We start from the raw sequence: 24,742 nt of genomic DNA, 5'->3' as shown, positions 1-24,742 counted from the left end.
ACTGTTTGTCGAATCGCTAGACCGTGAAAGCGAAACACATACTTGCGCAAGTATAATATTAGTTATTAGCCTCTGAAGTATGGATCGCCGGTTAGCAGTCATCACAAGACTGGCGGTCAACGTCAAAAGCTATACGTTTCGTCACAAAACGGAAAGTTAGATTTGGTATAAACGTAATACCATGATTAAAATAAATAGACTTTTTTACTATAGAATGTAAATTAACGAAAAACATTAATGAAATGAATGGGTCACACTGAGCAACTTTTACTGTGGCACCAATCAAATCACTACAGTATCGAGTGATTTATTATTTACCTCCTATCGGAATCGACGTTGTTTACCCAACATTATTAGTGTGTTGACATTTTAAGGTTCATTTCATTGGTTACGTATTAACTATTGACATGGTATTTGACTCTGTTTTTGGGGTTCCGTACCCAAAGGGTAAAAATGGGACCCTCAAATATCAACATTTATTCAGCAAATAGGCCACAAGGGCACTTTTACACGTCATCATTGAATTTACATACAAGCAAAAATAATAAAATAACATTACATCAACAATTTTATAAAATAAAACTAACAACTCAAATTAATGTATTACAATTACTTAGAGATGTATAATATGGTCTCTTAATGTCGAATTACATAAAAAACCTAGAATATTAATATAACAAAAAAAACAGACACAAAACACAAAAAAAATCTATAACATTTAGAGGTGTAAATGTCTCTAGGTGTCAGAACTATAAGATTATATAGTTTATCAAATTATCCTTAGAGATGTGTAGGGTCTCCAAGAGTCAAAATCCTGTATAATTAACACATTCATTATTACTAAGACTCCACTGTCCGTACTCCGTCCGTCTGTCTGTCACCAGGCTGTATCCCATGAAGTGTGATATTTTTAATACATGGAATATGAAATTATTATACACCGAAATATTGAGAAATGCTTCGACTATTATGCTGAATAAGCAATATTTAATTATCTTGCTTGTATTGTGGTGGGAAGACAAGACATAAGGTAGGTAGTATTTTTACATGACTGCCCAAAAAAGGAGTGTATTGTTATTCCTCTATGTGTTGGATCTATATCCCCACGCAAGCTTATCAAAAGACCGGGATTTCTAATAGGCTTGTGAAATCCAAGGAGATACAAAGAATATGACACATTTCGAAAAATATTTAATCGACTGACTATCGTTACTTTTATGAACGATATACATTTAGAGCAAAAAGAATAGATAGTATAGAGGGGTCCTATCATAGTAAATTTTGTAGTCATAGTAAATTTACTGCCATCTATCGACACACGACTAAAACTCAAAATGAAAATGTATAAAATTATCAAAAAAATGTATACGTAACCATAAATGATTTTATTATTTTTATATCATTTTCATCCATGTTCATTCACTGATACCTATGTGTTAAAATTGTTAAATATGAAACGGTGTCACGCCATCTAGCCGAGAATAGGCTAAAGGTGTGTGCGGCATCTATCCGAGAATGACATTTTCTTGATTTCCGAGGCACGTTTTTTCCTTAGACTTTATTCATTTTAATACGAAGCTACATATGTCTTTGATTTAGAGTAAAATAATACGCATGGCCTGTCTAGATTCTGTTTTCGATATCCGCACTAGCAACTTGAATTTTCGGCAACCCCAAAACATCGTCATGTCATTAGGGTCATTACATTCGTATATCTATGAACGAGTTCGGCCAATAAGGTAATGGCCGGCTCGCGTGCGACCCGCGCTTTTGAACACCTTACATAACTCAATTACAGGTGCCGATCAAGATTGGGGCAAATTGATATAAATAACCTCATACTAATTCGTAATAACATGCTGCCAGAAGGGTGTTTGAATAGGCAATATTACGCGAAACTCTGCGTAGGGGACGCCACTACCACTTTTCATCAGAATCTGGGGGTCTACCGCGAAACAAGAATATCGAAGTATCGTTACCTAACCTCCCTATCGTTCTTACATATTCGAGTGATAAATAAGCAGATAACTAAATTTCGTTTTTAGAGTTTCCCGGTGTTAACAAACCGCCTTGATGCATCAATGTCATATTTAATTGTCTGTGAAAATGAAAACTGATAAACAAAACAGTTTAAGATACAGTATGTATAAGGGTAACATTTCATTTCCAACGACAGCTGCACTACTGTCAATTTTACTATGGAAATTGACAATGACAGCGACGCGTTCAGTACGGTAGTGCAGCTGCGGTTAGAAATGGAATGTACTATAAGTTACTCTATGCTTTACTAGCTAGCTTAGTGCTGCACTCTGGCGGCAAAACATTGCAGTAATGCCCCCTATTTGGAATTAATGGCGGGAGTGACATTTCTAAACTGAAAATGCGGTTACAAGATGATATACTGAAGTATGTGGCTTCATATACGGTTGTTGTTTGATAATCCAGTAGGATTAGTAAGAAAGCACGCGACAGTATCTTACGCGCGAGATAAACTCTCTTGTCACTTTCTAATTAATACAGCTATATAAAGACGGGTAGTTTATCTCGCACGCAAGAGACTGTCATCTGTGGGCTATTTCAATCACAAATCATCTGAGTTTAACAGCAGTACCACTACCACCAGTTTTGACATTGACAAATTCACTTACGTCTAAGGAACTTACTTTCTATGCATCTCGCTCGTACTCGCATTTTAGTGCAAGCAAGATGTATAGAAAGTAATTTACGTAAACGCGAGCTAATATGTCAACGTCAAAACTGGTGGTAGCCGTACAGAACTACGTCTGCTGTCAAACTCAAGCCACGATTTTTACAGCCTGTGCAACTCTTCGACAATCAATAACACTTCGGCATTACTTACAGTAGTAAAACTGGTATAAAACCCAATTTTGGTCATATGGGCCAACTGTAACTTTACAGTCTAGTTCGCAGTGGTTATTTTAAGTTGTTGAGTGAGTTGCCACTTAAATAGCATCAATTGATGAATAAAAGATAATAAAAAACATTTATTAATGCCCATCACAAATATGCAAAAACAGAGGGCCTAGGAAAGCAGAGCATAAGTGCGCATCACGAAATTGACCCAACTGAGCATAGCTAGTATGAACCAGCTATCGCTGTTCTTCCGTAGGGCCCAGTCGGCACTACCTAATTGCGTACTAACCTATAAATTGAGGTCAAACTATTCACTTCTGATCATTCACGCCTACTAAACACTTATGATCACTTCGAAAAAATGTTTTCCAAGGAGAAACGAAATAACTAATGTACTATTGCACGTACACACGGAATCCAAGCGCAAGCAGTCACTACTGTTTTAATTGTGTATATATTAAATAGTTATAATTTACCTCATTAATTTTACCTTATACATGCCCAGAAGACGTCAACAGAATCCCATTATTGACGCAGCGTCAAGCTTCAATGACCTGTTACGTTACGCCTGAATTCACGTTTTCCTGAGTATATTACTGAGTCTCACAGGATTTTTTTATTTGACGGATAGGAATATAACAGATGTGAAAAGGGCTATTACTAGGGAAAGCGACACGGCTCTGCCAATGTACTGACAATTTTGTTTCGAGCCCGTGTATGCAGCAGTGCTGTAGGAGACAATATGATTTGGACAACGTTTTTGAAAACTAAATTTTCTCAGCAATAAAAGTACCTTTTCTCTGCAGTTGACTGCACCTACATATTATCATTGTCATTCTTTTTTAGTGTTCCGTACAAAACTTTGTTTACGGAACACTTATGGGATCACTTCGGTCTTGCAAATCAGTTAAATGCGTTTTTCTCAGAGACCGTTTGACGTAGATACCTAAAATTTGGAACAGTTATAGCAATTACCACCACTCATATTGTAAAGAAGTCAAAACTGCTTATTTCTTATTTAAGGGGAAAATTTAGGGGGTAGAGAGGGGTAGGCTGAATTTTTTTTTATTTGTAAGAATCGTGTGGAGTACCATTAGAAAGCTTGTACAAAATTGAGTCGATGGACTGATTTTGACTTCATTTTAGAGTGCAATAGTTTCGTCAAAAAATGCATTTAAAGTTGCAAGTTTTCATACTAAAATTTTCACCTCTGTCCTGGCGATTTTCGCGAAAACTATAGCTAATAGGCAGCTGACCAGTCAATACCCAACTTAAAGAAGCATGGAGACGGCGGGAAAATTATCAGCTTAACTTTATCTTTATTAGTTTTTTAACTGCAGCCTGGTCTTTGGTTGCTTAGGGCTAGCTAACTGATGCTTACACTGGTCATTTCATATTAAGCAGTAGTTTTAACTAGAAAGATCCTTAGTTAAAACTTTGGTATTGAAATTTATGACTTATGTCTTTGACACAAAGTTTAATTCTGCTTGCTTATTTTTGTGGGATATTTAATTTTATTTGAATAGCCTACTATAACTATGAGAGAGATCTACAAAATATAACCTTATTATATTGCAAATAAAGTTTAAATTTCGAACGGGCTTTCCAACCAATGGATTAGGTATCTCAAAAATCTGAAAAATTCAAATTAAGAATTCCGTTTATGATTCCGTTCTTCGTTGTCGTTGTGTTTTTTTTTCACAATATGACACATAGTGTTAGTAAAGCGTATAGAGGTTATTACTTAAGTCATTTAATATTTATTTACAGCTATGGCCTCATCTATAGATTTTATTGAGAGAATCTGATTCGTCGAAACAATATACACAATATTCGGAAGGCTGAGCTCTGCGTAGGACCGATTCGAAGGTCCGAAGCGTCCGACAGACGCTTGCCTCTCGTAACTTTTCCAAGTATTTTAAACATAGATATATAATATACAAAGATTACGTCTAAGCGAGCTGTCACTGTTATCACTTTTGTTTTGTGTACGATTAACAATGTGGCCCACCTTGCTGTAGCCATGTCGATAAAGTCATATCGATAAACTATGGATATTTCTTGCAATTTTAATTTTACTTCAAAAGTTTAACGATACCTAAAATGAACAAAAACGCTTTTATTCTTTATTGTGGTTATCAGATCACAATTTTATCGTCACGCCCCAGCAGGGAACCAAGGGAAAGTTCAGATATTTAATTAAAATACATAAATACCTACTAAAATATGTGTTCCGCAATAATTGAATAATTTTATTATATCATAATATAGGTATTCATTATCCATTAGCATTTCAATTATGTTTAGGTTTAACGAAGATATTGAAGCTTCAATTAATCGCTATTTCGTTCCGCTGTGTAGCGTTTATTTACAGCTATGGCCTCATCTATAGATTTTATTGAGAGAATCTGATTCGTCGAAACAATATACACAATATTCGGAAGGCTGAGCTCCGCGTAGGGCCGAAGGCCTGGACGCTTCGGGCCTTCGGCCCTACGCAGACCTCGACCTTCGGTCTTCGCATTTAGACACTTGTAATATTATTCTGTGTTAAAGCACTGACATCCTGGACGCTTCGGGCTTTCGGCCCTACGCGGGGCGCGGCCTTCGGCTTTCGCATTTAGACACTTGTACTATTGTTCTGTGCTAAAGCACTGACATCCTGGACGCTTCGGGCCTTCGGCCCTACGCGGAGCTCCGCCTTTGGCCTTCGCATTTAGACACTTGTACTATTGCTCTGTGCACGCGGAGCTCGGCCTTTGACCTTCGCATTTGGACACTTGTACTATTGTTCTTTGTTTAAGCACTGACATTCTGGACGCTTCGGGCCTTCGGCCCTACGCGGAGCTCGGCCTTCGGCCTTCGCATTAGCTGTCTATACCACGTTTCACGTCAACCATAGCGCCTGTGTCCCTGATACCGCCTGTCTCCATTTTTTTTAGCGAATTCCATATTTACATTTGTTGTTGAAAGTTTATTCGGCCACCACAAACAAATTTTGTCTCAGAATTAATGAGATATTAAATATGTAGTAAAAACTACAAGGGTTAAGAAACTATAAGGGTTCCTATAAGGTACTTGAATACGGTATCCTAAAAACAGGCAAACAACCTCTGTAAAATATAACGATGCGGCGATATCGTGAACGTAATTTACTTTCTATATATCTCTTTCGCACTAATATGTCAGTACAAGCGAGATGCATAGAAAGTAAATTACGTTAACGGTAGCGTTTAATGTCAATGCCAAACTGATGGTAGCCGTACGGAACACTAAATGCCTCGAACTATCTCGGGCTTGGCCAAATTATTTTTTTATGGTGGCGAGCTGACTGCAACCTTCCACAGTGTGAACTATGGAAGGTAAGGAAAACAATCTCCAAGTATCAAAAAGTGTCCGTCAAAAAACCTAAATAGGTGGCGCTACAATACCCAGAATATTTGATTAAAAATTTCAAATCATTGACAGCGCACTTCACTCCATCAATAACGCCTACGTCCTTCTAATGTAGCGCTACTCTGAAGAGACTTGGAACTATTATGTACCTACAGCTGACTGCTGGACACTTTTACAACTGTTCTACCATAAGACATCTCGCTCCCTTTACTCTAGGTATACTCCATGGTGTGAACTAACAGTCTGTCACTTCGTTACCGCATTGACTCATTGGTTGGTACGGGTCTCTATTGTTTCCCAAATAGTTTTAAGTCATAATATATTGTTTGTCCGAATTTTCGTTAGTCATAATTGGTTTTTCTCGGAAACGCGTAACTTTTCAGGATTGCCATAAAACAAACCTAACCTAACCTAACCTATCTATAGAATAACCTTACGAAAATCCTGAAAAGTTAACGGTTTCAGTTTTATGACTAACGATAATATGACAAACAATACATTATGACTTAAAACTTTATGGGAAACAAAGGGACCCCGGTTGGTACTCATACTAAAAGTCATTGTTGACACGTCATCACGGGTAAATTTACACTACTGCACGAAACATCTGCTCGCGAATATCCGTGTTAACCCTAATAAAATTAGGGTTGTCACGCTTGGTTGCCATTTCCATGACAAGATAGAATCCGATAGTAAACGCACGCTATACTTTGCATCATAAATGTATACCAATACAAGCGCCTTAACGTTTAAAAAATGACAGTTGTTAAAGAGCTTGCTTTTTGCGATTCTACACAATTGATACTAAACTAATGCATCGTGACTCTGTATTGTACGACTAGGAATGAGAATGTTGCATATATGACTACATAAACATAAACACGCTTGTTTTTCGACAGCACTCTCGATTTGATCGAAATTATTTCTTTTAGGACCCTTTCAACTTTCATATTACTTACTGCATATACGTGACTCGTAATAAGTATGCTGGAATGAGTTGACACGTCATATGCATTATCGTAACTGACCCGCGGCGAGTTAATGCCAGTACCAGTAGATTTACATTAAGGGTTGCTACACCTGATTCTAGAACTACTGACTATATGATCTGACTAACTGCATGTGAGTCATTATTGGCATCAAGTTGCATTATATTACTTGTGGACTAAGAGCTAACGAAAGCCCTCAAGTTAGTGTTACATATTAGCATAAGACTGCACTGCAAAATTGTTGCTCAAAAATGTGTGTTTACTCCAAGGTTAGCATTTTGACTATTATACAGGGTGTTTGGTACATCGTTTGCCAAATTAAAACGGCAGATAGGTTGAGTCATTTGCTATCTTCTCAGGCCTAGAAATTTTTAATTTTGCGTACTTTTTTATTCAGCTCTATGCCAGTTTATTTACGAAAAATTTCAAATTTTTACTTGCGCAGTAGTAAAAAAAACCATGGCCAAATTTTCTATAGGCATGAGAAGATAGCAAACCTATATGCCGTTTTAATTTGGCAAACGATGTACCAAACATCCTGTATATTCCTTGCAACTAGCCTTGGACCTCTACAAGAATTCTCTACAATACAATACAAACTGTACAACATATATTTCACCCCCTACAGGAAAGATTTCCGCGATAATCCGGTACAGACGGACTGCAACTTGTATGGGAACTGCACTCCAATATTGCAGTTGGCGTGCAGTTTTCATACAAATTATAGTCACCCGACTGCAACCCTGCAATCCATCTGTAGCGGACCTTAATTGTTCCAAACTGTCTATAGGTAACCTATACATAAGGGAAGGAATAGAAAGATTCGCGAGATTCTGGTAGGCTTCCGTAGCTCAATTGCTGGTTAGAGCTAACGCACGGATTTCGGAGGTTGCGGGTTCAAGTCCTGCCGGAAGCGTAATTTTTTCTATTTTTTCCTTTTATATCCAAACTGTCTATGTCGGCGCCCCTGTGCTGTTTGTTAAATATGTTCAAATTGGAATTTGCAAGGATTCTCGTTTTCAAAATGGCGCCCCGCAATTTTGAAACCAATCCATAAACAGGTCCGAAGCCATATATGTACATATTTTAAACGGAAATTCTAAATTTTCTCTTAGGGAAACCATTTCAAGGAAGCAGGATATTAAATTTTCTAGCAAAGTGCAGTTCTCTATAACAGGATACGCCTTGATATTTATATATTGTGCCTTGATGAAAATAGAGTGTCACCCAGTTCAATCTAGGAATCTAGGTCGACATCATATACTGTCTGAGTTGTTGGTATTAGGCTTATTTTAGATATAATATTTATTTTATTAATGCAACGTGCTACGAGTTACTATGAAATTTATATCTGCAGTTGTAGGCAATGTATTATATTTATATGATAATATAATATGTACAAATGAATTTATTTAAGGACAACATTTATTAAAGTATGTAGGTCAATCAGGGCTATTGGGGGATATAGATGTATAATGGGATAATTTAGAAATATGAGTAGCAGTTCAGGAGTCAGGAGAAAAGAACTTCTAACTTAAGTGTAACTTTCTATGTTGTACGTGAGATAATACATATTAATCAGTCGTATTAGTATTTAAGACCTATTGTAAATACCATGTTTAAGCAAATAAAACTCTGAATCTGAATCTAATATAAATATCAAAAATATACATAACGCTCATACACCTGCATTAAATCCACGTTACGTTACATCTTTAAGTAACTATTGGTTTATAAATATTGGTTTATAATAAATGTATGGAAATGATAGCTCTCAGCACTGATAAGTGCATGCAATGCATGACAGATGTGTCATCTATAAATATTCAGTCATTAGTAAACGGAAGATAAATTTATCGTTATAGAAAAAAACATAAGCCTATCACGGTGGGACACGGGTGCTTGCCATGGGTAATATAAACTATATTCCTCTTACCCTGACCAGGGACCCTTTTCAGTTATAAAATATAACGAAGTTACAGCTCTCAACACTTATCTGTTATGGCGCGACATCTATAAATATAATAAAGGAGGGATAACTTTATCGCCACAGATAGAACACAACCCTATTGGTGCATGGGGGCGCGCCACATGGTCCTAATGGCGTATCGCAGGAAATCAGCTGGCGTCCGGTTGGGGGAAGGGAATTATGGAAACTAATTCGTCTTCTGTATGTTTACTAGTTGTAATTGACAATAAGTGAGCCTTATTGCGAAGAAGTAAGGTCTAATGATGGTCAGTGCTGCTGGTAGTACGAATCAATCAGACAGACATTCACTAGGGGTCTCTCGTTGTGACGAACTGCTGGGGCGAAATTTTATTACAGTTTCCGTTTGTTAATAATTTTATTTTGACTAAATTCGTTCCCAATAGCGACATATTACTCTTTTTAATTACATATTTGACATGACACTATTAGTCTTTTTAATTATTTGATTTGACACTATTCACAAATATTGACAAAATAATCGTCAATGACGAGTTGTATTATAAAAACTTACAATCGCCTCCGGACCCTCCACCTCCAGTTGCTTTTTAAGCATTAATTTAAGTTAAAATAATAATATCTAAAGTAGGTATAAAGACAAACAAACCGCAGCTTTGCAAAATATTCGGATCTCGACTATCCCGCCAGTGAATATTCAAGTAAAATTGGGCTAGACAGCTCCATCTACTCGCATTATTTATTTAGAGCAAGCGAGACGAGCACTAAAAGGAGCCAGTGAATATAGGACCACGAGATTTTTAAACCTGTGGCGATTGCGTCTCGAACGCGTCAATCGCAAATTGCACTGTACAGAGGGCCTACCGCGAACCAGTTCGACGTGTTGCCTCTCTGTCGCACTTGTAATTGTGTAAGTGTGACAGGGAGGCAACACATCGAACGTGGTTCGCGGTAGGCCCTCAGACTCCATCAGATCACTGAATTGATGATAGAGGCGTGTTAAGATATGTGTGAGCACCTTGGCCGCTCCGATATATCTGATAGCGACTGTACTTGCGCAGGCAGCGCTAGTGGAAGTAGTGGACTATAACTCGAGGGCCATGGAGCGCACGCTCCGAGCGGGCACGCTTGAGACTCGACGCCCTTTGCCGTACATTTGTAGTAAGTTGTAACCGATGTATGGCGGTCGGCGTCAGTCGTCAGCGACCAGCGTAGACGATTGTGCGCCCAATTAGTGCAACTCGCGTAAAGGCCTGCGCAAACCGGCGGACCGCAGCGCAGATCACTTTAAAATTATCAATGTATTTTCTTCCCTATTTCAATTACCTTCAGGTATAAATTTAAATGCTTTGAGACCGACCTCGGAGCATCACGGAGGATTGTTACTCCGCAGTATCAAGGAGCACGCCAGAGGATACCGCGGCGGTAGGCGGCGGCGTCGAGGCCTCCGCAGTGAGCCGGAGTAGCGCCGGGACGACGGGGGAGAACTCGTGCATACTAGTCACTAATCCCTTGTGATAGAGTACACGCGGCGGCATGCCGCGGCATCCCCCGGCCTGCGCCGAAGTGCTCCGTGGTGCGCCGACCGCGAGCGCCGGACTGTGCGGGCGCTCGCGATATGTCGGGGGATTTTACCTCGCCGGTGTGTGCTGCGCAGAGTAAATGCTCCTCGGTGATCTGCGCTACGCTCCGCCGGTTTGCGCTGGCCTTAAGGCTCGCGTTTGACGCGTTTTGAGTGCGTTGGAGCAAGTTGAACAGACTGGAGGTGCGAGTTGGAGAAAAAAAATTCATGCGTGTATTGTATTCAGATAGTGCTAGCGCAGTATACGTACGCGTAGGTGGCACTGGCATAGGAACGGGGACTAGTTTTACATTATACAATTAGCGAGCCTTTCGTAAATTAATGCATTTCCAGATGAGAACAACCTTTACAACAAAATGTACCTAATCGGAGAGCGAACTTATGTGCCTATTGAGTACGGTAAGCTGTTGGAATAACGCTCGAGCATACCGCGGCTGAGACCCGCGGGAGACGGATAGTCTTTCATTTCAAATTACACAATGTAAAGGCAACTGCAGACTTACTGCAGCGACCTACTGGCGCTTGTATAGATAAATATGATGGTAAGTACAGGTACAATTAGATATTTCTATAAAAGGCCGCGGACTGGAAGAAAGCGGCGCGCGTTGCGGCGCTTGCGTCTAAGGTTGCCTCCAGAATCTCGCGAACTAAATTGACAGGTCAATGTGACCAAAGGATACCATAGTTTGGCCAGTGCTGTTCATATCGATATTTTCAAAAAAGTTTGAATTAGAGAATATCGCGAGAATTCACCGCTAGCGGCGCTACTGTTGCTCGGTCAGTTAAAATGTATCTCATTCATTCATTTATTCCTTTATAAAACATAGTTTTACATGTCAATTACAGTATTTCATATCAGTATCAGTATCTACTTATAAGTAATTTGTCAAACTCATGTCAATTTAGTTCGTGAGTTTCAGGAGGCAACTGTAGGCCGCGGCCTATAAAATTGTTTAGAGCGGGTTAGATATGAAGTCATCAAGTCAGCTCATTTAGATGATGCCGTTGTTGGCGCTATTGTTGCTGGCATGTTATGTTGCCTGGTTTTAGCTCCATACAATATAGACGCATTCTGTTTATCTGACGTCAGGCACAATGAGTTAATACTCTCTCAGCGTTACTACTGGCTTATTCCAAATCAACTTATATGTGTTCTGTGAAAAAAGTGCTCACTTTTGTGTGCTTAACCGAGAAGGCAACATAAAAGAAAAGATTTGCTGGACGCCGACACTGCCGACTCATTCGTTTTTCACGGCAAACGTCAGCGCCCAAATTCGTGTTTCGTGGCCCGGCCATTAAAAAACTTAAAATAACAAATAAACTATAATATAAAAACTCACTTATCGTGGTTCGTTCGCGGCCCGCTCGTCCGCCGCTCGCCGGACGACAAGTACCGCCTCACGTTCGCTTTGATCTGTGGGTCTGCAACATTAATACACTCTCGTATCGTTCATTTTACTAAGGCTCTGGTTTCTGGTTGACGCTGCACGCTGCGTGTAGCGTCACACGATAGCCTGACGGTGTACGCAGCGTCTAACGTCAACCGAAGACTAGGGGCCTTACCATGATGACGGAGCTATATAAGACGCATAGCTCCGTCCCTTAGCAATTCAGTTTAGGTCATAAACAGAAACGCAATAAGGACATCATGGTAAGGCCCCTGGACTTTATGCTAATTTTACATGACATACGTTGAACGCGCGTTAGACCAGGCACACAACACACAACGCAACCAATGTGACAACTGACATTAAATCCCAAACATTACAAACAGCATCGGCATGTGAACGCGCGTATCTGACTATGCGAGCTGATTTATCTACTGCTGTTCAGTCTTATAGTTATTGTCAACGCTACATACGTTCAAAGTTTGTCATGAAAACGTGGTTTAATATCGACTAGAAGTTAATTAGCACATAAGCAAAGCAAATCATATCAGGCAACAGCATCGGAAAATTACATTATTAAAGGGAACAAAGCCACTGTGAACGAGTGTTATCCCGTGTCTGTAGGGTTACCAGACATTGGGGTTTTCCGAGATATTTTGGGGATTTAGATCTTCGGTCAGGATTGAAGGCCTTGCGCGTGATTTGCACACAAAGAATGAAGCGTGTCTTAGGAATGCGTATTGTTTTCAAGATGCGTCCAGATTAAGCGAAAGCGGCGCGCGTTTGCTACATATTGCGCGCCTAATTAATAAATGCAACACATGCTAATCGCGCAATCTACAGCAATCTGAACACGCCTTTACGCGTCGGGAAATTAGGTATGCGATCCTAGTGTTATTTAAGCCGACCACTGACTAACAAGCCGCCGGACGATATCGGCCTGTTAGTTAAAACAAAAATTTGACAGTTCCGAACAACTGACCGGCCGATATCGTCCGGCGGACTGGGGGCCCACTGATTAGCAGTCCGCCGGACGGTATCGGCCTATCAGTTAGAACAAAATTTTGACAGTTCCGAACAACTGACAGGCCGATACCGTTCAGCGGACTGTTAATCAGTGGGCCCCTTAAAAGTCAGTGGTCGGCTTTAAGTAGGGCATTGTCAGGATTTGTCATGTTTTCATCTGGTAACCCTACATGTGGGATCCCGCGAGCCACGTAAACTAGTCCACATATCGCATTATTTGTTGCGGCTTACTACGACCACTGGGGAATACTGTACGAATTTTACTACCCAATGCCGGCTTGGATATCATAGACGAGTAGATAATGAAGACTGCTAGCAGTACTAGCTAGTACTGTAAAAAACAAAGGTAGTGTTCGTGTCTAAAGCTACATTCGTTTTTATGTTATCTCTATTACGCGACAAAAGCAGCCAAACGGGACATGCTAAATTGAGTTATTAGTGACTCACAGTTTTTTTTGCCATTTGAACCTCTAGGGCATATACGAAGCACTAAAGTTATAATATAAACTCTCTTCAAAGCTATTAAAATTCAAACTCAAAAATGTATATATGACATGCCGTACGTTAACGGTTAAAATACCCCCTATATTTGTTATAGACATGCTAAATATTCGATGCCGTTTAGAGGGCCTAGCTAAAATAACAATCTTACGCTAACGCCAAATGAATAGAAGAAATTAACCTCTATTGCAGAAGCTACGAAAGTCACGTGACTATTTCCATACATTGTTTAAGTTTTGTTTTGTCATCTTGGCCATGGAACTTAAACGTTTTCGGACGAATGCAACTTCGTATGCAATTAGCAGTCTCATTTATTTATTCGTCTATATTCCGCCGTATGTCATAGGTCACCCACCCCCACCAAGTAATACATTATTCTTGTTATTAACTCACCCTTTTTCAGTCTTAAAGTGACGGGATCCGACGATAGTCGCAAACATTTTAAAACTGCAACAATCAATTTGTTTGCTAAATAAATCGACGACTCGAGCATTCATGGCTCCTCTAATCGATGGGCCAGCGCCGGCCGTTCCAAGGGACGCAGCCATGCGGTAGTATGAGATAGCAATATCACTTGCTCCCTCTAACGCATAAATGCGTTCCTTGGAGTGGCCGGCGCTGGTCCATCGTGTAGACGAGCCATCAAACGCAACGAGCATGGAGTTAGAATATATTTAAATCAGCTGATCTTAATGTTTGGGCCTTCTTCAGAACCCTCTTAATTTTTACCGAATATTAACTGGATCGGGATACGCGGAAAGGGAGGAGGGAGGCCTTTGCTCAGCAGTGGGACTCTAGGCTCGTATAAATAATTAATTAAAATATTTACTGGACATGGAATCGTAAAGTTTGAAACTGCCTAACCCAGGGGTCGGTAAACTGTGGCTCTTTAGAGGTGCATTTACGGCTCTTCTAGCTCCCTAAAGATGAAGTCTAGTAGTCTAAAGCTATATTAAATAGATTAAATTTATGGTAGGGGCTCTTTGATGCTCATGGTACTGATTAATTTGTTCTGTGGTTACCTACTTCTTATGAACAGTTTGTCGACTCCAGGGCTAACCCACAAGGAACCAAACATTTAACGACTTTTATCTGATGGCTAGCTTTCTTTAACACATTGAGAGGCTGGAACCCGCTCGATTCGTAGTTGCTTTCCTCTACAAAGCGGGAAAAGGCCTGAATCGGCTACGAGCGTAGCGCTACGAAAACGTTAGCAGTGAATGCGCTAAGTGCGGAGCCCAAGAAAACGAAATAAAATCGAGTTAGTATCCTCGCATGTCTTGGATCTTGATAAGATAAGAGAGAAGGAAATCAATTTCGAAAGAGGTCAGACTGTAAATGAGTTGTTGTTAAAGGCAGCTTAGGCAGACGGGCTTATGTATAGTCCTCGCTAACGAGTTAGCGGGTATTGGCCACGCACGGCGAACTAATTTAAGTGTGAGATTGAGAGAAATAAAAGCCAACTTTTACTAAATAGGGGTCGTGAGTTGCACTGAGACTACTGATAGCTTTATCTTGTCCTGTAACCTGCAAATTTAGGACACGAAACGCGCAAAATATTTGACATTGCTTTATTAAAGACAAATTTTCAGGTGTGTGTGTGTGTGTGCAGAAAAAATCAAGCGGAAAAACATACATTTCATTTCTATAACGTGTTTTTGTTTACATGAGGCTTAGGCTGTTGTAACTTACTCTACACTTAACTTCTCCCCAATATTTTTAACAGGTAAATGCCGTATGACACTCCCTATTTCCTCTATAGCTTCTTTATTATCACCATAAAATCGACAACCATACTTTTTCCCTAGGGCCCTCCATGATACGCACCCATTGAGTCGATTTTATCGCTAGCGATAGTTGTCGTCATCGTAGATGAATATTATATTGGTCTTTAAAGCAAACGATTGCTTACGTTTGGCAAGTGATGGTAACAACACGACCCCCTACCCTGAAATGTGAAGCTCACGTGAGCCCGTTCCCTTCATGCGATCGTAACAACCAATCCACAGATAACTAACATTGGATGTTTTCTTCACTGAGCTATTCGAGACAGTTAACTAACAGTATGAACATGAACCCTGTGAGAGTATAGCAACGTTCTGCAAGTGATGGTAACAACACGAGCCCTCTGAAATGTGAATGAGCTCGCGTGATCCCTTCATTCGATCGTAACAACCAATCCACAGATAAATACTAACATTGGATGTTTTCTTCACTGAGCTATTCGACACAGTTAACTAAGTACATCAACATGAACCCTGTGAGGGTATAGCAACATTCAACACGAGCCCTGTGAAATGTGAATGTTCTCGCATGAGCCCGTTCCCTCCATGCGATCGTAACAACCAATCCACAGATAACGCTAACATTGGATGTTTTATTCACTAAGCTATTCGAGACAGTTAACTAAGTACTTCAACATGAATCAAGCCCTATAGCAACATTCTACAACACGAGCCCTCTGAAACGTGAATGAGGCACTCGCGTGAGCCAGTTCCCATGCGATCGTAACAACCAATCCACAGATAACTAACATTGGATGTTTTATTCACTAAGCTATTCGAGACAGTTAACTAAGTACTTCAACATGAATCAAGCCCTATAGCAACATTCTGCAAGTGATAGGTAACAACACGAGCCCTCTGAAACGTGAATGAGGCACTCGCGTGAGCCAGTTCCCATGCGATCGTAACAACCAATCCACAGATAACTAACATTGGATGTTTTATTCACTAAGCTATTCGAGACAGTTAACTAAGTACTTCAACATGAATCAAGCCCTATAGCAACATTCTGCAAGTGATGGTAACAACACGAGCCCTCTGAAACGTGAATGAGGCACTCGCGTGAGCCAGTTCCCATGCGATCGTAACAACCAATCCACAGATAACGCTAACATTGGATGTTTTATTCACTAAGCTATTCCAGACAGTTAAATAAGTAACATTCTGCAAGTGATGGTAACAACACGAGCCCTCTGAAAGGTGAATGAGGCACTCGCGTGAGCCAGTTCCCATGCGATCGTAACGTGGATTGGTTCCACAGATAACTAACATTGGATGTTTTATTCACTTAGCTATTAGAGACAGTTAATTACACTTCTCGTTTGGATCAATGATAACGAAAGTATAATTAATGATTAAACGAACTTAGCATAAGTGAAGTTCTATCATAATCATCCGAGTTGCTTCGTCGAATGTAATGTCATGTGTCAATATATACGTTTTAATTTTTCTATTCTTTCAAATTCAGTGTTACAGGTCATTACGTGAAACTACATTGTGTTTATTTCTAATCTAGAAGACGAAGCAAAGAGGATAATGTACAGTAAGCAGCAGAAGTTGCTAAGCGGGCGACGTGTTCAAAATTACCTTGACACGCTCTTATTCTCTTAACAATAAAGTCGCGTCAAGATCATTTTGAACACCTAGCCCGCTTAGCAACTTCTGCTGCTGACTGTATATAGAATTTTCAAACTCACCAGCGCGACTGATGCCGTCCTAAAAGGGAGTAGAGCGCAATTTGAATGTAAGAGTACATGTTTCGCGAATGCGATTCTTTTATCATACGTAAATAATTAAATATACCTATACATATCTAAAATTTGTTTTTTAAATTTAGATCTTTAATGAAGGGGTTTAAGGGTGACAGTAGAGTTAACCCAACCATAAAATTAACGTCCCTTCGTCAGTATTTTTAAGCTCATCTAAATGTGTCGATTAGTAAAGTGAAGGGATGTGACGACTTTTAGTTTTACTCTAAAATATGGTCTAAAATCATATTCACAAACTACCTACCAAGATTTAAATTTCGATGTTAGATATGTTAAAAAAACGATCTTTTTGGATGTGTTAAATCGGTTATTCTATAACAAATTCTTAGGACTTTTGTCACAGTGGCCGTTCATGAAACAATAAACATCGACAATCGAACGTACCATCACAATTGACCATTCGTAAGCCGTATGTCAAGGGCACAAGGTCTACCAACGGTCAAGGCACGGGTGAGTGCGTGGTCGCGAATTCCGTACCTTCTCGTGTGGTGAACCGGTTCACGTCAGTCCCATTGACCTTGAGCAATACGTCTCCAGCCTCCACCTGTAAATAAAACGTTTCAATCTTACTACTGCGTCGTATTGTTAATCCCTAATAAGTAATATTTTTGTCCTCAACACAGAGTTGAGTTGAACATAAAGATGTAAAGTATCAATTTACTGATTTAAGAAGAGTTTAATCGTTTTCTCGATTATCGATTTAAAAAAGGGTGCAGTTATTTAGACGCCAACCTAACCAAAATAAAGCTTTATATAGGATTATAGGCGATACGCCTTTCTATAAATAAGTGCCCGTATCCAGTGGGCGCGAACTGCGTTTAGCACATAATGGCGTTCCAGTGTCCGATGATCAATAATGGTCCATTAGCTGAGTTCGGAACATGACTACATGAGTGTAACAGCGGCGTGAGGTCAGTTGGGTTATTTACAAGCACGGGACAAAGTGAAATCCACGTAGGTTTAAAGGGGCCTACTGATTAACAGTCCGCCGGACGGTATCGGCCTGTCAGTTGTTCGGAACTGTCAAAAAACTGCCGATTTCAGTGTAAAACATATCAGCGTTGATACCTAAGATGAATTTATTTATACATTTTTGGTATAGGCAATCAGCTGGACTACCTACTTATATCATGTTAACTAAAATAACCCTGGAGCTTCGGCTGAGCATCAACTTATAAGACTATTACTCATAAGGCTAGGAAGCTCCTACGACAATTTCTTTATTCTTTAAATATAATTTCATCCAATATAATGAGAATGTCGGGTTATCACGGACCTCACTTGGTTTGTGTAAACATAGTTCAACTGTCACGTCTATGTATAGACATATATTGTGATTAGCATAAGTATCTATTAAGGAGCGGATACTAGCTGACTTCTACTTTCGTTCGTCACATTAAAACACAGGATGCCATAGATATAAATGTGATGTTCTTGGCCATAGAATTCCACTTTACGACATACTATTATTAACAAAAACACATTAAAACAACCTACACGTAGACCAAACGTAAATTCTTAATGCTGGTCCTCAGTAGATTCTTATTTAGGCATACGCGTGTAAGCGGCTTTGCCAAAACATTTAAAATTCGAAAACTTACAGTAATACGTATTTTAGAGTTCACTCACACAGATGAACACTAAAACGCGCGCCAGTGAGAGCTAGATCTAGCTGGTATAGGAAACAATTGCATGCATTCAGTTTGTTATGTCTATAAACAAGTTTTACCTTTATACATTTATATTATGTTTGTTATCCTTAATATAATAACAAATCCATATTTGTTTACACACTACACATTGCACGTCAGCCGATTACGCTAATCTCTAACGTATCCTTGCTCATACCACTGTCAGTAAACGGCACTGTTTCACAAACACGATAATTGCTATAACTGATTTGTTTCCACTTTTGTAATTGGTCGTAAAATCGAAGGAAACACGATATTGTAATAAAGTACTAAAGTTAAAAGTTTACAATGAAATAGATCTGACAATACCCCCAGATTTAATTACATCACAGCACACCAAGATATTGTATCACGTAAACCATATCAATTGGGAGTTATTACACAGTCAGAAATTGGCAATCGTTTACTTGTAGTATACCTACACCCATCTATTTTACGATTGCGTCGGTTGTAAACATGAGCGCTCTAAACACGACCGGACGCGGTCGGCGCGATCCGCGACTGACTCTTATCAGAGGGTCTCCTAATGGATGAGCTTAGATGAATTAGATCAGAAGGGCGAAGCGGAAACATGAATTAGTCGGCGGGCTTGTTATAGCAGTCCTCTTGTCCGAGGGTTATGATATTGATGTGTTTACATTTATCAACCATGTGAAAGTGTCTAGTTAAAATAGATAAATAATCATTAATCAGCCTTTTATTTGTAATAATTAACGTTACACAGTATGGTCTAGATCTGGAGGATCTCTAATCTAAAGTATTGGGCTCAGAGATAAATTCGATCAAGAGAAGGGATATTAGGTTACCGATGTCATGAGAAAAACAAAATTTAAGTAGTAATTATATTTAAGTTCAGTAACATAGAGCGGCTGACACAATATGAGCCACTTTTGTCAAAGAAAAATAACATTATTTTCAGCTAAACTTAACTTTCTTTGATACAGTTAATTAAGTTTCAGCGTTAATATATACACCCGCTAAAGTAAGCCTGTTTTAAATAAATTCAGCCCGTTATTTTAACAATAGCCAACCAGATGTCGCTGTTTTGCCACCTAATTCGTAAATGACTAATCACAATAACAGAAATAGCGTGCGGTTGATGACGTTAACGACTTGATAATGACGGATGAACATAACTTATTTTACGCAAATTCCGTACGGATATGATGATGATGGTCGCACTAATCTGCGGACAGTCTGACAATGAGATTGTTTGTCTCTTTCAATTGCGCGGTGGTTCAAGTGACATTCAGTTTATTACGTTGATAATACCATCCATCATATGCCTGCTGTATAAACTCGATATGAACTTCACGAGTTTTCTTATCAACTCCCATACCAGTTTGTCGACTGTTAAAACTGGAAATGGAAATAAAACAACAATTGTCTGCCTGGGAGCGATACGACAGTTTCGATCATTGGACATAAGAGTACAATTAAAATAAATTTGCGCCCCTAATGGCAACTAATTATACATAATATCGTGGATGAAGTCATCCGGTATGATTTCATACTTTGTTTTGTAAGCAAAGGCAAGTTCACGTGTCGAGCTCAAGAAATTACATAAGTAAATTATTACATACTGATACTGACGCTTTCATGTAATATACAAATAGAATAGTTTTTTATCACAGAAATCAGCATTTTACGCAGACGAATTCGCGGGCAAGATCCAGATTAATTATAAAGTAGACACCTTTGAGTGGTTTCAGTACAGAACCCTAAAAAATTGTGACACTGAAAGTCTTGTTTATGCCTGTTTATAGCCTAGAGTCTAGACCGAAATAGCGAAGATTAGTAACCTGACACTCTCTCACGTCCGTCGTAGTAATTAAGATCGAGCTACAAGCACCCTAAAAATAAACCCTAGACGTCACTGCAAAAACCACGTTTAATTAATAAAACCTTAGAAATTCCTGGGCTCTTTAACGTTAGAATGACAGGTCGTGACCTCGTGACGTGGTTTTTTTGAGCCTAGCTCATTTTAGGGTACACGGAAGGTACAATATAACTGCATACTTTTAGTGCGGCATAATGCAAGATTTCATAGGTCCACCCGCCATCCTGACGTCAGAATGGCGGTGTTGGTTAAATAAGATTCGAGTTCTTTGAGTCCTCTGCTTCAAGAATCGACTCAGTTTTTGAGACTCTTATAATTAAGTCTACACTCGAGTTTCTTTCAACTTGTTAGAGACCCTAGTCTTTTGTAGAGACTTGAGTCCTTTTCAGAGAACTATTGATTTTTTTTACAAAAAAAATCAAAACACATTGTCTCTATATAAAATTCGTGAATTAGGTACACAAATCATACAATAACGCCTAATTTCTTTAGGAGTAGGAGTCTTTATTCGGAGACTCGAGTCCTTTTGAGTTGCTCTTAAAAGACTCAACAAAGGGCTCGACTCGGGACTCAGAGGTTTTTTAAGCGCCGAGTCTCGTAAAAAGGAGTTGATTTTTCAAATTCAGACTCAGTGGACTCGAGTTCTTACCAACACCAGCGGGTGGACTTTTTAATGTTAAATATCTCGTTTTAGTTTTCTATTAAAGGTACAGCCTCACCCTCCACACAGGTACAATATGTTTATAAATATTTCGTTGAAATCGCTGAGGTCCTAAATTAATACTTGAGAAAGTCACCTTTAAGTAACAGGAATATTAGCACTACAGAGGTTTCTGTATTATATTATTGAATGCACGAGTAGCTACAGGCGAGTAGAGTTACCAGCCGCTATCCAGTGTAAGGTGACTTTTTGGTCCGTAATAATTGTAGAGTATCAGATAATACCGGTTCAGTTGAGTCTGTATACAGTCACCAAGGCAAAAGTATCTGCCACCGTGGAATACTAGGTATAATATCTCTACAGTTCGCGTTCAAAAGTCTATCACAGTCTAATTGAAGGGATGTTTACAAAAACAAAATAACTGCTTAGAGCGGTTGACACTTTTTTAAGAACATTGTTAATCGTTTCAGGTGTCAACCAGTGTAGTCAGTTATGTTGTTTTTGTAAACATCCCTTCAATTGTTCTACATAGAGAGGCATATGTCATTTTGTTAAGTTATCAGAGAAGATTTGATACTTTTGAAGCGTAGTCTGATCCATTACTTTTCTGCCTGTACAAGCAGTCTTAGCTTCGCCAGTATTCGCTAAGCGATGGACTAACAACTGCTTTTAATCTATACCTTCCAGTCACAAAGCGACCCACGCCTAGACTTTCTTCCTAGTCTTCCTACACGCTTTGCGCAGGAAATAAGTTAAAGCTCAATAAGCACCTGAGATGTTATTCCTAAAGTTATAAGAGCACGGACAAACGGACCGATAAAAACTGCAAAACTACAGCGGTGAAGGCGTCTTGAGTCTTTAAGTCCTTATATTTAGGACTTTAATGGAAACTTGAGTTCTGTAGAAGTAGTATACCTTCTCTTGAATACCGAGTGCTTTGTAGATCAGGTTGGGGTCAACACACTTTCAAGTCGTGGGCCTTATTAAACCCCATCGTACCAATGAGTTTTTCGAAACTTATGTTCGATATATCATTTGATATTTACCACTTTTACCAGTCGCTTTTCGGTGAAGGAAAATATCGTGAGAAAACCGGAGTAATCCCAACAAGGCCGTGTTTCCCCTCTGGATTGGAAGGTCAGATGGCATTCGCTTTCGTAAAAACTAGCGCCTAAGCCAATTCATGGGATTAGTTGCCAAGCGGACCCCAGGCTCCCATGAGCCGTGGCAATAAGCCGGGACAAATGCCCGTAATCGTAGACCTAAGTTGCATTGGCTGGCTAAGGCGCAGCGCTCGGTAAGCGTAATGTAATGAACAACCACTGCTCAGTGAAGGTTAGCGCGGGCGGGTACAAAATAAGGAAGTTTCCAGGTCAAGAAGTGAACATTAAAGCTAGTTTTCCACCAAAGTGTGCAGAGCGGTTTTCGCGGAACTGCCGCAGCGCGGAAATACGGAGACTAATGGCCGCCAATCGCACATTTTTTTTTTTACCACACCAGCTCGGAAAGGCTTACTTTGCACTTCAACAACGGATAGCAAAGTTGCACTTTGCTATCCGTAACTCACATGTGATGACTCCAAGGGACGCAGCCATGCGGTAGAATGAGATAGCAATATCACTTTCTCCCTCTAACGCATAAATGCGTCCCTTGGAATGGCCGGCGGTGGCCCATCGTGTAGAGGAGCCATGAGGTGGAGCGATACTAGCGATAAGCATGGCTATGTAGATGCAGTTAAATTATTTTAAAAACTTGTAACTAAAGGCTCCTAAGCAGCTTTTTTTTGCATTTCGCTTCGAGTATTTTTTTTTCAACAACATCAATGAGTGGCGCACAGTGACACAATGATTACGATAGCAGTTTAAAAAGAATTTCATGGTTGCTAAACAGTTTTTGTTAGGATTAAGTAATTAATATACTTAAAAAAAGCGCTCTGAATATGAAAGTCGCAAGAAATGTTCGTTCTGTAGCTTTAACCTCCCATACACTTTGGTGGAAGCGCGCCCTAATGCAAAAACTAAGTGGTCGAAGGAAACCTAAAGAAAGCACTAACTTTACATTTATAACTTTGCCTTGGGCTATAAAAAGTAGAGTGCCTTTTTCCTTCTAGTAGAAGAGCCGGCCGCAAATTTTCTAACCGACTTGATACCACGATGAAATGCACAATGGTTTCCCATAAAAGTGATGCTAAGTCCGAATTCGATAGTCTGCCACGGCGGAACTTGCCGAAAGTACGAAAAAGAAGGCCACTTCCGGTGCGAAAAAAGGGGGCTGATTTAACCCATCTGATACCGAAATAATAGTTATGGCAGCAGTTAGAAATTTACATGTAGACACATAAAAGCGAAGTCTGCCAGTATTTTTTTTGCCGGAAGTGCTTGGCAGACGCTCTCAAAGGTGGCCAACGGGACCCCTAATTTAACCCATCTGATACCACCATGAAACCAATTCCAGTCGGTAGGTATGAGCCCTCATGTCAGGAATATATAAGTCTGCCAAGGCTTTTCCTGCCGAAACACCTTGGCAGACGAGATTATGTAAGCAAGGTCGGCATCGGTTACCCTACACTAACCCATCTGATACCACCATGAAACCAATTCCAGTCGGTAGGTACGAACCCCCATTTTAGGAATATATAAGTCTGCCAAGGTTTTTCCTGCCGAAACACCTTGGCAGACGAGATTATAAACAAGATGACCATCGGTTACCGTACACTAACCCATCTGATACCGCCATGAAACCAATTCCAGTCGGTAGGTATGAACCGTCATTTTAGGAATATATAAGTCTGCCAAGGCTTTTCCTGCCGTAACACCACGGCAGACGAGATTATGTAAGCAAGGTCGGCATCGGTTACCCTACACTAACCCATCTGATACCACCATGAAACCAATTCCAGTCGGTAGGTATGAACCCCCATTTTAGAAATATATAAGTCTGCCAAGGTTTTTCCTGCCGAAACACCTTGGCAGACGAGATTATAAGCAAGATGACCATCGGTTACCGTACACTAACCCATCTGATACCACCATGAAACCAATTCTAGTCGGTAGGTATGAACCCTCATTTCAGGAATTTATAAGTCTGCCAAGGCCTTTCCTGCCGAAACACCTTGACAGACGAGATTATGTAAGCAGCATCCACATACGAGGGATCCGTATTTTGGGATTATACAGATTACGGACATTATTAATAGCTGTAGGCTTATTTATTACTTTATGCTTATACATATTTGTATATTATTATGTTATTAATAAAATATATTTATAATTTATTAAACCTAAACTTAATACATT

General features: G+C 39.6%; 1 protein-coding gene across 1 annotated transcript in view; it reads right to left on the bottom strand.

Annotated features, from left to right (window-relative positions):
* The window catches only part of LOC134664719 (PH and SEC7 domain-containing protein), a 60,605-nt gene that overhangs the window by 16,989 nt on the left and 18,874 nt on the right, over positions 1-24,742 (bottom strand). Inside the window, exons 2-4 of the mRNA XM_063521466.1 lie at positions 17,732-17,798; positions 14,095-14,148; positions 12,127-12,208 (exon numbers count right to left, since the gene is read on the bottom strand). Of these exons, the coding sequence (XP_063377536.1) occupies positions 12,127-12,208; positions 14,095-14,148; positions 17,732-17,798 (203 nt within the window). The remainder of the gene's footprint in view (positions 1-12,126; positions 12,209-14,094; positions 14,149-17,731; positions 17,799-24,742) is intronic.

Source organism: Cydia fagiglandana, chromosome 5 (genome assembly GCF_963556715.1).
Source record: "Cydia fagiglandana chromosome 5, ilCydFagi1.1, whole genome shotgun sequence".
Taxonomy (NCBI): Eukaryota; Metazoa; Arthropoda; class Insecta; order Lepidoptera; family Tortricidae; genus Cydia; species Cydia fagiglandana.
This window is presented reverse-complemented; position numbering and strand designations above follow the sequence as displayed.